Source organism: Ovis canadensis, chromosome 1 (assembly GCF_042477335.2).
Source record: "Ovis canadensis isolate MfBH-ARS-UI-01 breed Bighorn chromosome 1, ARS-UI_OviCan_v2, whole genome shotgun sequence".
Classification (NCBI taxonomy): Eukaryota; Metazoa; Chordata; class Mammalia; order Artiodactyla; family Bovidae; genus Ovis; species Ovis canadensis.
This window is the reverse complement of record NC_091245.1, coordinates 233,235,152-233,247,846: the sequence shown is the minus strand read 5'-3', so window position 1 is coordinate 233,247,846 and position 12,695 is coordinate 233,235,152. Positions and strand designations below refer to the sequence as shown.

At 38.4% G+C, this 12,695-nt stretch overlaps 1 protein-coding gene across 15 annotated transcripts in view; it reads right to left on the bottom strand.

Moving 5' to 3' along the window:
- Positions 1 to 12,695, bottom strand: part of VEPH1 (ventricular zone expressed PH domain containing 1) — a 384,254-nt gene that overhangs the window by 332,759 nt on the left and 38,800 nt on the right. For 11 of the 15 annotated variants that reach the window (XM_069561395.1, XM_069561331.1, XM_069561307.1 and 8 more), the window contains one exon: positions 11,358 to 11,573. The exons of the other annotated variants lie outside the window; for them this stretch is intronic. In XM_069561395.1, coding sequence (XP_069417496.1) covers positions 11,358 to 11,573 — 216 coding nt within the window. The remainder of the gene's footprint in view (positions 1 to 11,357; positions 11,574 to 12,695) is intronic. 15 annotated transcript variants of the gene reach the window in all.

Below are 12,695 nucleotides of genomic sequence, written 5' to 3'. Positions count from 1 at the left end.
AACCTATTTTACAAGTAGGACAAAGTCTTCTTTTCAATGTTTATTGCACAACAAAAAGTTCCCCTTGAAGTCTGATGAAAGCCAAATGCCAAGGCTAAAACCACAGCCTTGCCTTTGGTTCATGGCAGGGGGTGGGGGGTAGCTGACTTCCTGGGATCACCTCCCCAGGGGTAGCCTCGACAAATTGCTGCACTAAGCTCTGAAAAAAGCAAGTTTGCCTTCAGGGCTTTCTGCCTTCCATTATTACACCTTCTGCTGCTCGGAGAGCACACAATGGACACCCTGTGCCCACACTGGCCCTACAGGCTGGAATCATCCACTCTGTGACTCACTTGTCTCTCTGAACCAATATAGCTAACTTTTAGCCCCTTTCTCTGTCCCTTTCCAAAATAGCAGTGCTTGTCCTCAGGGCCCTGCTCTCAACAATCTTACAAACTCTCTGACACTGAATCATTGATCAGCAGTGAGTTTCATGTTTGGGTTTGTTTCTTTTTATAGTCCTTAGCCCATTCTGGAATCTCTACTGAATTAACTGATGATTCCCATACATTGTTCTTGTAAAGGCAGCAAGTAAATTAAATCTAATTACTAATTTGTTTTGTTGTGACTTTTTTTAATTTCAAAAAGTAAAATTCTTTGTGATTAGTTATACATACACTATTTTTGAAATTATTTTCTGTTGTACTTTATTACAAGATATAGACTATAGTACTACACAGTAAACCCTGTGCTATACAGTAAACCTTTGTTGCTTGTTGCATATCTATTTTTTAAAATTAGAAATCTTAGCATTCTGTTCATACTAAGTCAAACAAGTAGAATCAAAATGTAATTTTATTTTTAGTTAAGCAAAAATTTGTAAGGTTTCTAAAATATATATATTATACATATTATTTATATATATTATACATATTATTTATATATATGTATACAAGTGCTTTTCTACTATGTTTGATAAAGGCTTGCTAGAGAAGGTGGAGAAACTGGAAAACGTAAACTAAATGAAATGACAGCTCGGATGAGTTTCATGTTTTTATTTCCTCCCCACCACCCCCTTTTCAAGTAGGAGACATAATGCCTTCCCAGAATGAAACATCTCTTTATGTTTGAATGTGGGATATTTTGGAATGAAAAGGCTGCTCAGTTCTCTGATCTCAGTCTCATTTTACAAATCTGGACTACTGGACAATCTGTTTTTTCTGCCTGGAATGTTTTCTCTCTGAACTTTTCCTACCTGGCAAAACTACCAGTAGTTGCTCATAACTCTTTCAAATTCGATCTCCATCCAGAAAGCCTTCCAGACTCTCTAGAACTGTGTTAACACACAGTCATGTGAAGACCCTGAGCCCCTGGAAAGTGACTACTGCAAGGTAATATGTGCTAACACAGACAGTAGATGTATGAGACTTAGTATACAAACAACAAGTAAAATGGTTCATAGATTTTCACACCGATTACATGTTTAAATACATTTTGGATATACTGGATGAAGGAAAACATAGTATTGAATTAATTTCATTTGTTCCTTTTCACTTCTTTTTGAGGTGCCTATTAAAAAATTTTAAATCCCGTATACGGCTCACGTTTGCAGCTTACATTTTATTTCTATTGGATAGTGCTGCCAGAGTCTAGACCATTGGTTTTGAAATCACAGGGGGAGCTGGAGAATGCAGCTGATCTGTGAGTTTCTGTCTGAAAATTTGTGAATGGCAATTTGGAGTGAAATAATTTAGGTTCTGATGTGTCAGTAACATAGTCAAGAATAATCAACAATCAAGCAGTTACTAGCAGTCACCAGTAGAGGGGTGGAGGGGCAATAAAGGGGAGTGGGACGTAAAAACTATTGGGTGTAAGATAGGCTCAATGAGGTACTGTACAACATGTGGAATATAGCCAATATTTCGTAGTAATATAAATTGAGTGCAACCTTTAAAACTGTAAGAAAAATAAAATTAAAAAGTAATAAATAAGCAAGATAAAAATAAAAGAATAATCAATGAAGAATGAGTATATTAGGTCTTTGTGGTTACATACAACAGCATTAATCTTCCATTAATTTTGCTGAAATACCCATTTCTTCCCTTTCCATCTCTAACTCTGGGGACAAAGGAAAACAGCGTGACAGTGTGTACGCACCCGTGCTAAGTCGTTTCAGTTGTGTCTGACTCTGTGTGACCCTACGGACTGAAGCCCGCCAGGCTCTTCTGTCCCTGGCATTCTCCAGGCAAGAATACTGGGATGGGTTGCCAGGCCCTTCCCCAGGGGATCTTCCCAGCCCAGCGATTGAACCCACATCTGTCCCCTGCATTTGCAGGTGGGTTCTTTATCATTAGAGCCACCTGAGGACAGTGTGTGTAGAGTCTTATTTTTTCAGTTGACTAGCCCCTGGACTGAGCAAACAAAATGTAATATGCTCAGAGCAGAATAAAGAAAAAACAATGAAGAAAAATGAGGACAGTCTCTGAGACCTCTGGGACAATATTTGAATTATAGGGGCCCAGAAAAAGAAGAGAAAGAGAAAGAGTCTGGGAAGATATTTGAAGGATTATAATTGAAAACTTCCCTACCATGGGAAAGGAAATAGCTACCCACATCCAGGAAGCACAGAGAGTCCCACACATGATAAACCCAACACATGGAAACGTATTAATTAACTAACAAAAACTAAATACAAAGAAAAATATTAAAAATCAGCAAGGGAAAAGCAACAAATAACACACAAGGGAATCCCCATAAGGTTATCAGCTGACTTTTCTTTAGATTTTTAGAGGCCAAAAGGGAGTAGCAGGATATATTTAAAGTGATGGAAGGGAAAAACCTAACAAAGGTTACTCTACCCAGCAAAGGTCTCATTCAGATTGAATACAGAAATCAAAAGACAAGCAAGCTAAGAGAATTCAGCATTACCAAACCAGCTTTACAACAAATGCTAAAGAAATTTCTCTAGGCAGGAAACAAAACAGAAGAAAAAGACCTATAAGAAAAACCCCAAACAATAAAGAAAATGGTATAGGAACAGATGCATCAATAACTACCTTAATGTAAATGGATTGACTGCTCTAGCCAAAAGACACAGACTCAATAGACACAAAAATAAGACCTGTATATATGCTGTCTGGGGCTTCCCTGGTAGCTCAGAATCTGCCTGCAATGCCAAAGTCTGTAGTTCAATTCTTGAGTAGGGAAGATACCCTAGAGAAGGGATAGGCTACCCACTCCAGTATTCTTGGACTTCCCTGGTGGCTCAAATGTAAAGAATCTGTTTGCAATGCAGGAGACCTGGTTCAATCCCTGGGTTGGGAAGATACCCTGGAAGAGGGCATGGCAACCACTTCAGTATCCTTGCCTGGAGAATTGCATGGACAGAGGAGCCTGGTGGGTACAGTCCATGGGGTCATAAAGATTTGGACAGGACTGAGCAACTAGGCTTCCCTGGTGGCTCAGATGGTAAAGCGTCTGCCTGCAGTGTGGGAGACCTGAGTTCGATCCCTGGGTCAGGAAGATCCCCTGGAGAAGGAAATGGCAACCCACTCCAATTCTCTTGCCTGGAAAATTCCATGGATGGAGGAGCCTGGTAGGCCATAGTCCATGGGGTTGCAAAGAGTTGGACACGACTGAGCGACTTCATGCATGAGCAACTAAGCACAGCACAGCATGTACGCTATCTACAAAAGACTCATTTCAGATCCAGAGACACATGCAGACTGAAAGCGAGGTGGGTAGAATAAGATATTCCATGCAAATGAAAATCAAAAGAAAGCTGCAGAAGTAATACTCATGTCAGACAAAATAGACTTTAAAATAAAGACTATTACAAGCGATATGAAAGGACATGACATAATGATCAAGGGATCAATCTAAGAAGAAGACAGAACAAATGTATATGTTTATGCACTCAACAAAGGAGCATCTTAATACATAAGGCAAATGCTAACATCCATAAAAGTGGACGTTGACAGCAATAAAATAATAGCAGGGGATTTTAACACTCCACTCACACCAATGGATAGATCATTCAAACTGAAAATTAATGAGGAAACACAAGCCTTAAATGACACATTAGACCAGATAGAGTTAGTTGATATCTATAGGACATTCCATTTGAAAGCAGCAAAATACACTTTCTTCTCAAGTGCACACAGAACACTCTCCAGGATAGATCATACCTTGGGTCACAAATCAGCCTTGGTAAGTTTAAGAAAACTGAAATCATGTCAAGCATCTTTTCTGACTGCTCTGAGATCAGAAATCAACTGCAGTGAAAAAAACTGTAAAAAACACAAACACATGTAGGCTAAATGATACGTTACTAAATAACCAAGAGATCACTGAAAAAATCAAAGAGGAAATAAAAAAATTCCTAGAAACAAAAGACAATGAACATATGATGACCCCACAACTATGGGATGTAGCAAAAGAAGTTCTAAGAGGGAATTTTATAGCAATACACTCCTACCTCAAGAAACAAAGAAAATATCACAAAAACTAACCTTATACCTAAACCAACTAGAAAAAGAAGAATATACAAAACCCAAAGTTAGTAGAAGGAAAGAAATCATAAAGATCAGAGCAGAAATAAATGAAATAAAAATGAAGAAAACAAGGGCAAAAATCAATGAGACTGAATGCTGGTTCTTTAGCCAGACTCATCAAAAAAAAAAAAAAAAGGAGAGGACTCAAGTCAAAATTAGAAATGAGAAAGAAGTCCCAACTGACACTGCAGAAATACAAAGGATCATAAGGGGCTACTACAAGCAACTATACGCCAATAAAATGGACAACCTGGAAGAAACAGACAAATTCTTAGAAAAATATAGCCTTTGAGGACTGAACCAGGAAGAAACAGAAAATATGAAAAGACTGTTCAGACTGTTCACAAGTAATGAAATTGAAACTGTGATTCAAGATCTTCCAACATATAAAAGTCCAGGACCAGGTGGTTTCACAGGCAAATTCTAGCAAACATTTAGAGAAGAGATAACACCTATCCTTCTCAAACTCTTTTTAAAAACTGCAAAGGGAGGAATACTTCCAAGCACATTCTATGAGGTCACCATCACCCTGATATCTTTGTCTCTCTGACAAGAGATTTCGCAAAGAAGAGAAAATGACAGGCCAATATAAATGATGACCTTAGATGTAAAAATCCTCAACAAAATACTAGCAATCCAGATCCAACAACATACTAAAAGAATCGTACACTATGATCAATTGGAATTTATCCCAGGCATGTATGAATTCTTTAATATATGTGAATCAATAGGATAGAACACACTAATAAACTGAAGAATAAAAACCATGTGATCATCTCAATAGATGCAGAAAAAGCTTTTGACAAAATTCAACACCCATTTGTGATAGAAAAAAAAAAACATAATAAAGGCCTTATACGACAAACTCACAGCTAACATTCTCAATGGTGAAAAACTGAAAGCATTTCCTTTAAGATCAGGAACACTTCATTATTCAACATAGTTTTTAAAGTCCTAGCTAGGGCAATCAGAGAAATAAAGAAATAAATGAATCCAAATTGGAACAGAAGTAGAACTGTCACTGTTTGCAGATTACATGATATTATTCATAGAAAACCCTAAAGACACCATCAGAAAACTACAAGATTTAATCAATGAATTTAGTAAAACTGTAGGATACAAAATTAATGCACAGAAATCTCTTGCATTCCTACATGCTTACAATGAAAGATAAGAAAGAGAAATTAAGGAAACAACCTCTTTTATCATTACAACAAAAAGAATAAAATACCTATGAATAAATTTACCTAAAGAGGCAAAAGACCTGTACTCAGAAAACTGTAAGATACTGATAAAAGAAATCAAAGAAAACACAACAGATGGAGAGAGAAACCATGTTCGTGGTCTGGAACAATCAATATTGTGGAAGTGTCTGTACTACCCAAAGCAATCTATAGGTTCAATGTGATCCCTATCAAATTTCAATGGCGTTTTTCACAGAATCAGAACAAAAAATTTTACAATTTGTATGGAAACACAGAACACCATGAATAGCCAAAGCAATCTTGAGAAAGAAAAATGGAGCTAGAGGAATAAGGCTCTTTACTTCAGACAGTACTACAAAGCTACATTGATTAAGACAGTATGGTATTGGCACAAAAACAGAAATATAGATCAGTGGAATAGGATAGAAAGTCCAGAGATAAAGACATACTCCTGTGGTCACCTAATCTATGACAAAGGAGCTAGAATATACAATGGAAAAAACCAGTCTCTTCAATAAGTGGTGCCAGGAAAATTGTTCAGCTATATGTAAAAGAATGAAATTAGAATACTCCATAATACAATACACAAAAATAAACTCAAAATGAATTAAAGACCTAAATGTAAGGCCAGACACTATAAAACTCTTAGAATGAAAACATAGGCAGAACATTCTTTAACATACATCACAGCAAGATCTCTTTTGACCTACCTCCTACAGTAATGAAAACAAAAACAAAAGTAAACAAATGGCACCTAATTAAACTTAAAAGCTTTTGCATAGCAAAAGAAACCAGGAACAAGGCTATCAAACAACTCTCAGAATGGGAAAAAAACATTTGCAAATGAAGCAACTGACAGGGAATTAATCTCCAAAATATATGAAGAGCTCATTTAGCTCAAAAAAAAAAAATCCCAATTTAAAAATGTATAGAAGACCAAAATGGATATTTCTCCAAAGAAAACATACAGATAGCCAACAAACACATGAAAAGATGTTCAACATCACTACTTATTCAGCTCAGTTCAGTTCAGTTGCTCAGTCGTGTCCGACTCTTTGCGACCCCATGAACTGCAACACGCCAGGCCTCCCTGTCCATCACCAACTCCCAGAGTTCACCCAAACTCACATCCATCGAGTCGGTGATGCCATCCAGCCATCTCATCCTCTGTTGTCCCCTTCTCCTCCTGCCCCCAATCCCTCCCAGCATCAGAGTCTTTTCCAATGAGTCAACTCTTCATATGAGGTGGCCGAAGTATTGGAGTTTCAGCTTTAGCATCAGAGAAATGCAAATCAAAACTACAATGAGGTATCACCTCACACAGGTCAGAATGGCTATCATCAAAAAATCTACAAACAATAAATGCTGGAGAGGGTGTGGAGAAGAACCCTCTTGCACTGATGGTGGGAATGTAAACTGCTATAGTCACTATGGAAACAGTATGGAGGTACCTTAAGAAACTAAAAATAGAACTTCCATATGACAATCCCACCACTGGGCAAAGAAAATCATGATTCAAAAGGATATATGCACCTCAGTGTTCATTACAGCACTATATATAGTAGCCAGGACATAGAATCAACCTAAATGCCCATTACTAGAGAATGGATAAAGATGTGGTGCACATAGAAATGGACTATTACTCAGCCATAAAAATGAACCAAATTATATCATTTGAAGATATGGCTGGACCAAGAGACTGTCATACAGAGTGAAGTCAGAATAATACATTGTATATTAATGCATGTATGTGAAATCTAGAAAAATGGTATAAACAATCTTATTTGCAAAGAGAAATAGAGACACAGACATAGAGAACAAATGTATGGACACCAAGTGGGGGAAGTGGTGGATGGGATGAATTTGGAGATTGGGATTAACATATATATATTGCAATGTATAAAACAGACAATGAATGAGAACCTACTGTATAGCTCAGGGAATCTACTCGGTGCTCTGTGGTGACCTAAATGGGAAGGAAATCCAAAAAAGAGGGGACATATGGCTGATTCACTTTGCTGTACAGCCGAAACTGACGCAGCATTGTAAAGCAACTATATCCCAATAATAAATAAAAGTAATGTTCCCATATGAAGTAAACCTTCTCTCTGTGGCCAGGAGGACCATAGATAATAGGATACCAAGATGTACTGGGAAAGTGCACTGAGATGGTTGTTAGGCTGCTAGCCTGACCCCTCCAGCAACATAAGCCTCAGTGAAAGTGGAAGGTGAATGTCTCTTTGCAATCCACAATGCCACACCAAATGAGAGAAGACAATTTGGATTTTAAAACCATTACATGCCAATAAAAACAGAAACATAGATCAATGGAACAAGATAGAAAGCCCAGAGATAAACCATGCACCTATGGGCACCTTATCTTTGACAAAGGAAACAAGAATATACAGTGGGGCAAAGATAGTCTCTTCAAAAAGTGGTGTTGGGAGAACTGGATACATGAACTTTTACACATATCCAACTACATGTAAAAGAATGAAATTAGAACACTTCCTAACACCATGCACAAAGATAAACTCAAAACGGATTAAAGACCTAAATATAAGACCAGAAACTATGAAAACTCTTAGAAGAAAACATAGACAGAACCCTCTATGACATAAAACATAGCAAGCTCCTCTAGACCCACCTCCTAGAATAATGGAAATAAAAACAAAAATAAACAAGTGGGATCTAATTAAATGTAAAAGCTTTTTCACCACAAAGGAAACTATAAAGTGAAAGAAAGCCCTTAGAATGAGAGAAAATAATAGGAAATGAAACAACTGACAAAGGATTAATTTCCAAAATATATAAGTAGCTCATATAACTCAATACCAGAGAAACAAACAACCTAATCAAAAAGCAGGCAAAAGACATAAACAGACATTTCTCCAAAGAATACATACACATGCTTAATAAACTCATGAAAATATGTTCAATATTGTTTATTATTAGAGAAATGCAAATCAAAACTAAAAGGGATATCACCTCACACTAGTCAGAATGGCCATCATCAAAAAACCACAAACAACAAGGCTGGAAAAGGTGTGGAGAAAAGGGAACCCTCTTGCACTGCAGGTGGGAACATAAATTGATAAAGCCACTATGAAAACAGTATGGAGATTCCTTAAAAGACTAGGAATAAAACTACCATGCGTGTATTAATCACTCAGTCATGTGTGACTCTTTGTAACCCTTTGGACTGTAGCTCACCAGGCTCCTCTGCCCATGGAAGTCTCCAAGCAAGAATACTGGAGTGGGAAGCCACTCTCTTTTTCAGGGGATCTTCTTGACCCAGAGATCAAACCCAGATCAGGCAGATTCTTTACCATCTGAGCCACCAGGGAAGCCCAAAACTACCATGCTGCTGCTGCTGCTGCTGCTGCTGCTGCTGCGTCGCTTCAGTCGTGTCCGACTCTGTGCGACCCCATGGACAGCAGCCCACCAGGCTCCCCCGTCCCTGCGATTCTCCAGGCAAGAACACTGGAGTGGGATGCTATGTCCTTCTCCAATGCATGAAAGTGAAAAGTGAAAGTGTAGTTGCTCAGTCGTGTCCGACTAGTAGCAACCCCATGGACTGCAGCCTACCAGTCTCCTCCGTCCATGGGATTTTCCAGGCAAGAGTACTGGAGTGGGAAGCCACTCTCTTTTTCAGGGGATCTTCTTGACTCAGAGATCAAACCCAGACCAGGCAGATTCTTTACCAACTGAGCCACCAGGGAAGCCCAAAACTACCATACGACCCAGCAATACTACTTCTAGGCATATACCCTGAGGAAACCAAAACTGAAAAAGACACATGCACCCCAATGTTCACTGCAGAACTATTTACAATAGCGAGGACATGGAAGCAAACTAGAGGTCCATCAACAGATGAATGGATAAACAAGCTGTGGTACATATATACTATGGAATACTATTCCACCATAAAAAAGGAACACATCTGAGTTAGTTCTAATGAGGTGGCTGAACCTAGAGACTATTATACAGAGTGAAGTAAGTCAGAAAGAGAAAAACAAGTATCATATATTAACACACATACATGGAAGCTAGAAAGATGGTACTGATGAACCTATTTGCAAGGCAGCAATGGAGATGCAGACATAAAGAACAGACTTATGAACACAGGCGGGGTTGCTGGGAGGAAGGAGTGGGTGAGATGAATGGAGAGAGTAGCATGGAATCATAAATACTACCATATGTAAAACAGATACCCAAATTTGCTATATGACGCAGGGAACTCAAACCAGGGCTCTGTAACAACCTAGAAGGGTGGGAAAGGTGGGAAGTGGGAGGAGGTTCAAGATGGAGGGGACATATGTATATCTGATTCATGTTGATGTATGGCAGAAATGAAACCAACAGTGTAAAGCAATTATCTTTCAACCAAAAATAAACAAATTTTAAATAAACCATTATATGCCAAGACCATTTCTTTGTTGAACCTAGTAAACAGTCAGTGCTTATTAATTATTTATAATTAATATAGCCTTTCAGTAAAAGAGAATCAGTGGAACCACTACTCCAGCATGCTAATTAATTCTGTGTAAAAAGAAGGGCTAATCTCTACTTTAAAACATTGTGTTCAGTCGCTCAGTTGTGTCTGACTCTTTGCGACCTCATGGACTGTAGCTCTCCAGGCTCCTCTGTCCATGAGGATCTCCAGGCAAGAATACTGGAGTGGTTGCCAAGTCCTCCTCCAGGGATCTTCCTAACCCAGGGGTCAAACCCAAATTTCCAGCATTGCAGGCAGATTCTTTACCATCTGAGCCACCAGGGAAACCCAAGAATACTGGAATGGGTAGCCTATACCTTCTCCAGAGGATCTTCCCGACCCAGGAACTGAACCAGGGTCTTCAGCACTGCAGGTGGATTCTTTACCAGCTGAGCTACCAGAGAAGCCCACTTTAAAACATTAATCATGGAAAGTAAACTGAAATGTGGCCAGAAAAAAAAAAAAAAGAAATGCCTACCAATATTACTGGTTGGTAAAATTTGTCATCTGCATTTTATAAAGAGGAAACTGTAGCTTAGAAATTATGTGACTTGGCAACATTTCAATTTTACATAATTAGTTTGTGATTGAGCCAAAATTCCAAAGTCATGTTTATGCCAGCGGGAAGAATTTGAATACAGACGAAAGAGGCAGATATCATCACGGAAAATTCACAGTATATAGAGAAATGCACTTTACAATGACTTAGCCACTTCTCTCCACATAATCCAAGCTCATTGTCCCTCAATTCAGAGATTACCCCCTCTTTGGGTCTCCTTGGATGAAAAAGAGCTCTCCTTTTCTCGATTTTCCAATATTCCTCATTCAGATCTGGACACACAGTGCTTTATTGTTAGCTTTTTATATGTACATGTCTGTCTCTCCAAATAGACTAGAGCTTGCTTACTTCGAATTCCCCACAGCGTGTCTTGCTTAGTGGGGGCTCAGTAGAACCTTCTTAGTTTATTAATTACCAGTCTGCTCGGCTTAGCTATTGATGGTTTGTGGTGTCTTTTTACAGTGTCTGAACACTACAGAAACACTGGCTCTTGGCTCAGAGACACCGCGTGTTCAACTAAGCTGCCAAGCCAGTATCAAATAGCATGATGCTGAACACAGACATACCTGTAAAATGCAACTCATGATATCAGATGCGATTTTTGCGTGGGGAGTGTCTTCATCTTTCCCGGAGGGCCTCAGGTTGTGCTCCAAGCAGGAGTCCCAGAGCCCTACAAGGGCCTTTGCGTGCTTTTCAATTGATTCTGTCTCTCTGATGGCTGTTGTAATTCGTGTGAGACAGATTTCAACCACTGCCTGGTCATTGTTATTGGTTTGGTAGTCCTGTTTGAAAGAACAGCTTCATGTTAAATACTACTCTGGAAAATTACCCTTCAAAGAACCTACAAAATATGAGCTCAATCATATAGCAAATGGGTTTGCCACAATGTGGCTAACGGATAAGGTTGTAAAACCCAATAAAAGACCTTCTTCCTTGGAGATGAGAATCTTGTGGAAGAGGTAGATTTGCAAAAGTGCTAAAATGGAGCAGGTTTGATACACAGACAGGGAGCTTAATTATTCACTTGCAAGCAGGCTCAAATTTCATGCTATTTTAAAGTTCACTAAAGGTGAGGGTTTACTTTTGGCTCTGATATTTCAGCAACTTTTGTGAAATGTTTCAATTACCCTACAATTTTTCCTCACAAGCTTTCTCTTTCTGTACACAACAGAAATCTTTTCAGCTCTCCGTTTTCAATTAAAATAACCACCAAATCCTTTAAAGTATTCCCCAACCAAATTTCCCTCTGTTCCCTTGTTTTAATACTTCCTCAAATACCTAATCATCTTTATTGAGCAAAAATATGATCTTATAAAACACCTAAATGTGAAAACTAGGCCCATCACTTTAATTTGGAAGATTGGCCTGACTGTGAACTCTGCGTGGTGGATTAACTCTTACACTGTCATATACTATCAGAGCCAGAAACTGATGGGGTTCTTCTGCCCAACTGCAAATTCCAGCTTGATCTTTTTTTCTATTACAACTAATGCTGCAGTAAACATCTTAGGCATGAAACCATCTCCATGATGTAGATTATGTATAGCCTAGATTCTTCAGAAATGGAAATTTCTGAGACAAAACTCAGGAACATTTTAAGGCTTGTGATACACACTGCCAAACTATTTTTCCAGAAAGGTCTTACTAATTTAAACTTCCATCAGCTGGGTGAAAGCAAGCTTTGCCCATTGTACCTTTGCAAGAACAGAGTATTTTTAATTTTTGGTAATTTTATACCTGAAAAACAGTATCTCATTGCTGTTTTCCTTGGAATTTCTTGATCAGAAGTAAGGTCGAATATTTTCAACATGTTTATTTGCCATTTGTATTTCCTCCTTTGGGAATTGCCCACTGTATCCCATGTCTATTTTTCCTTAGATGACTTCATTTCTTTTCTTTTTTTT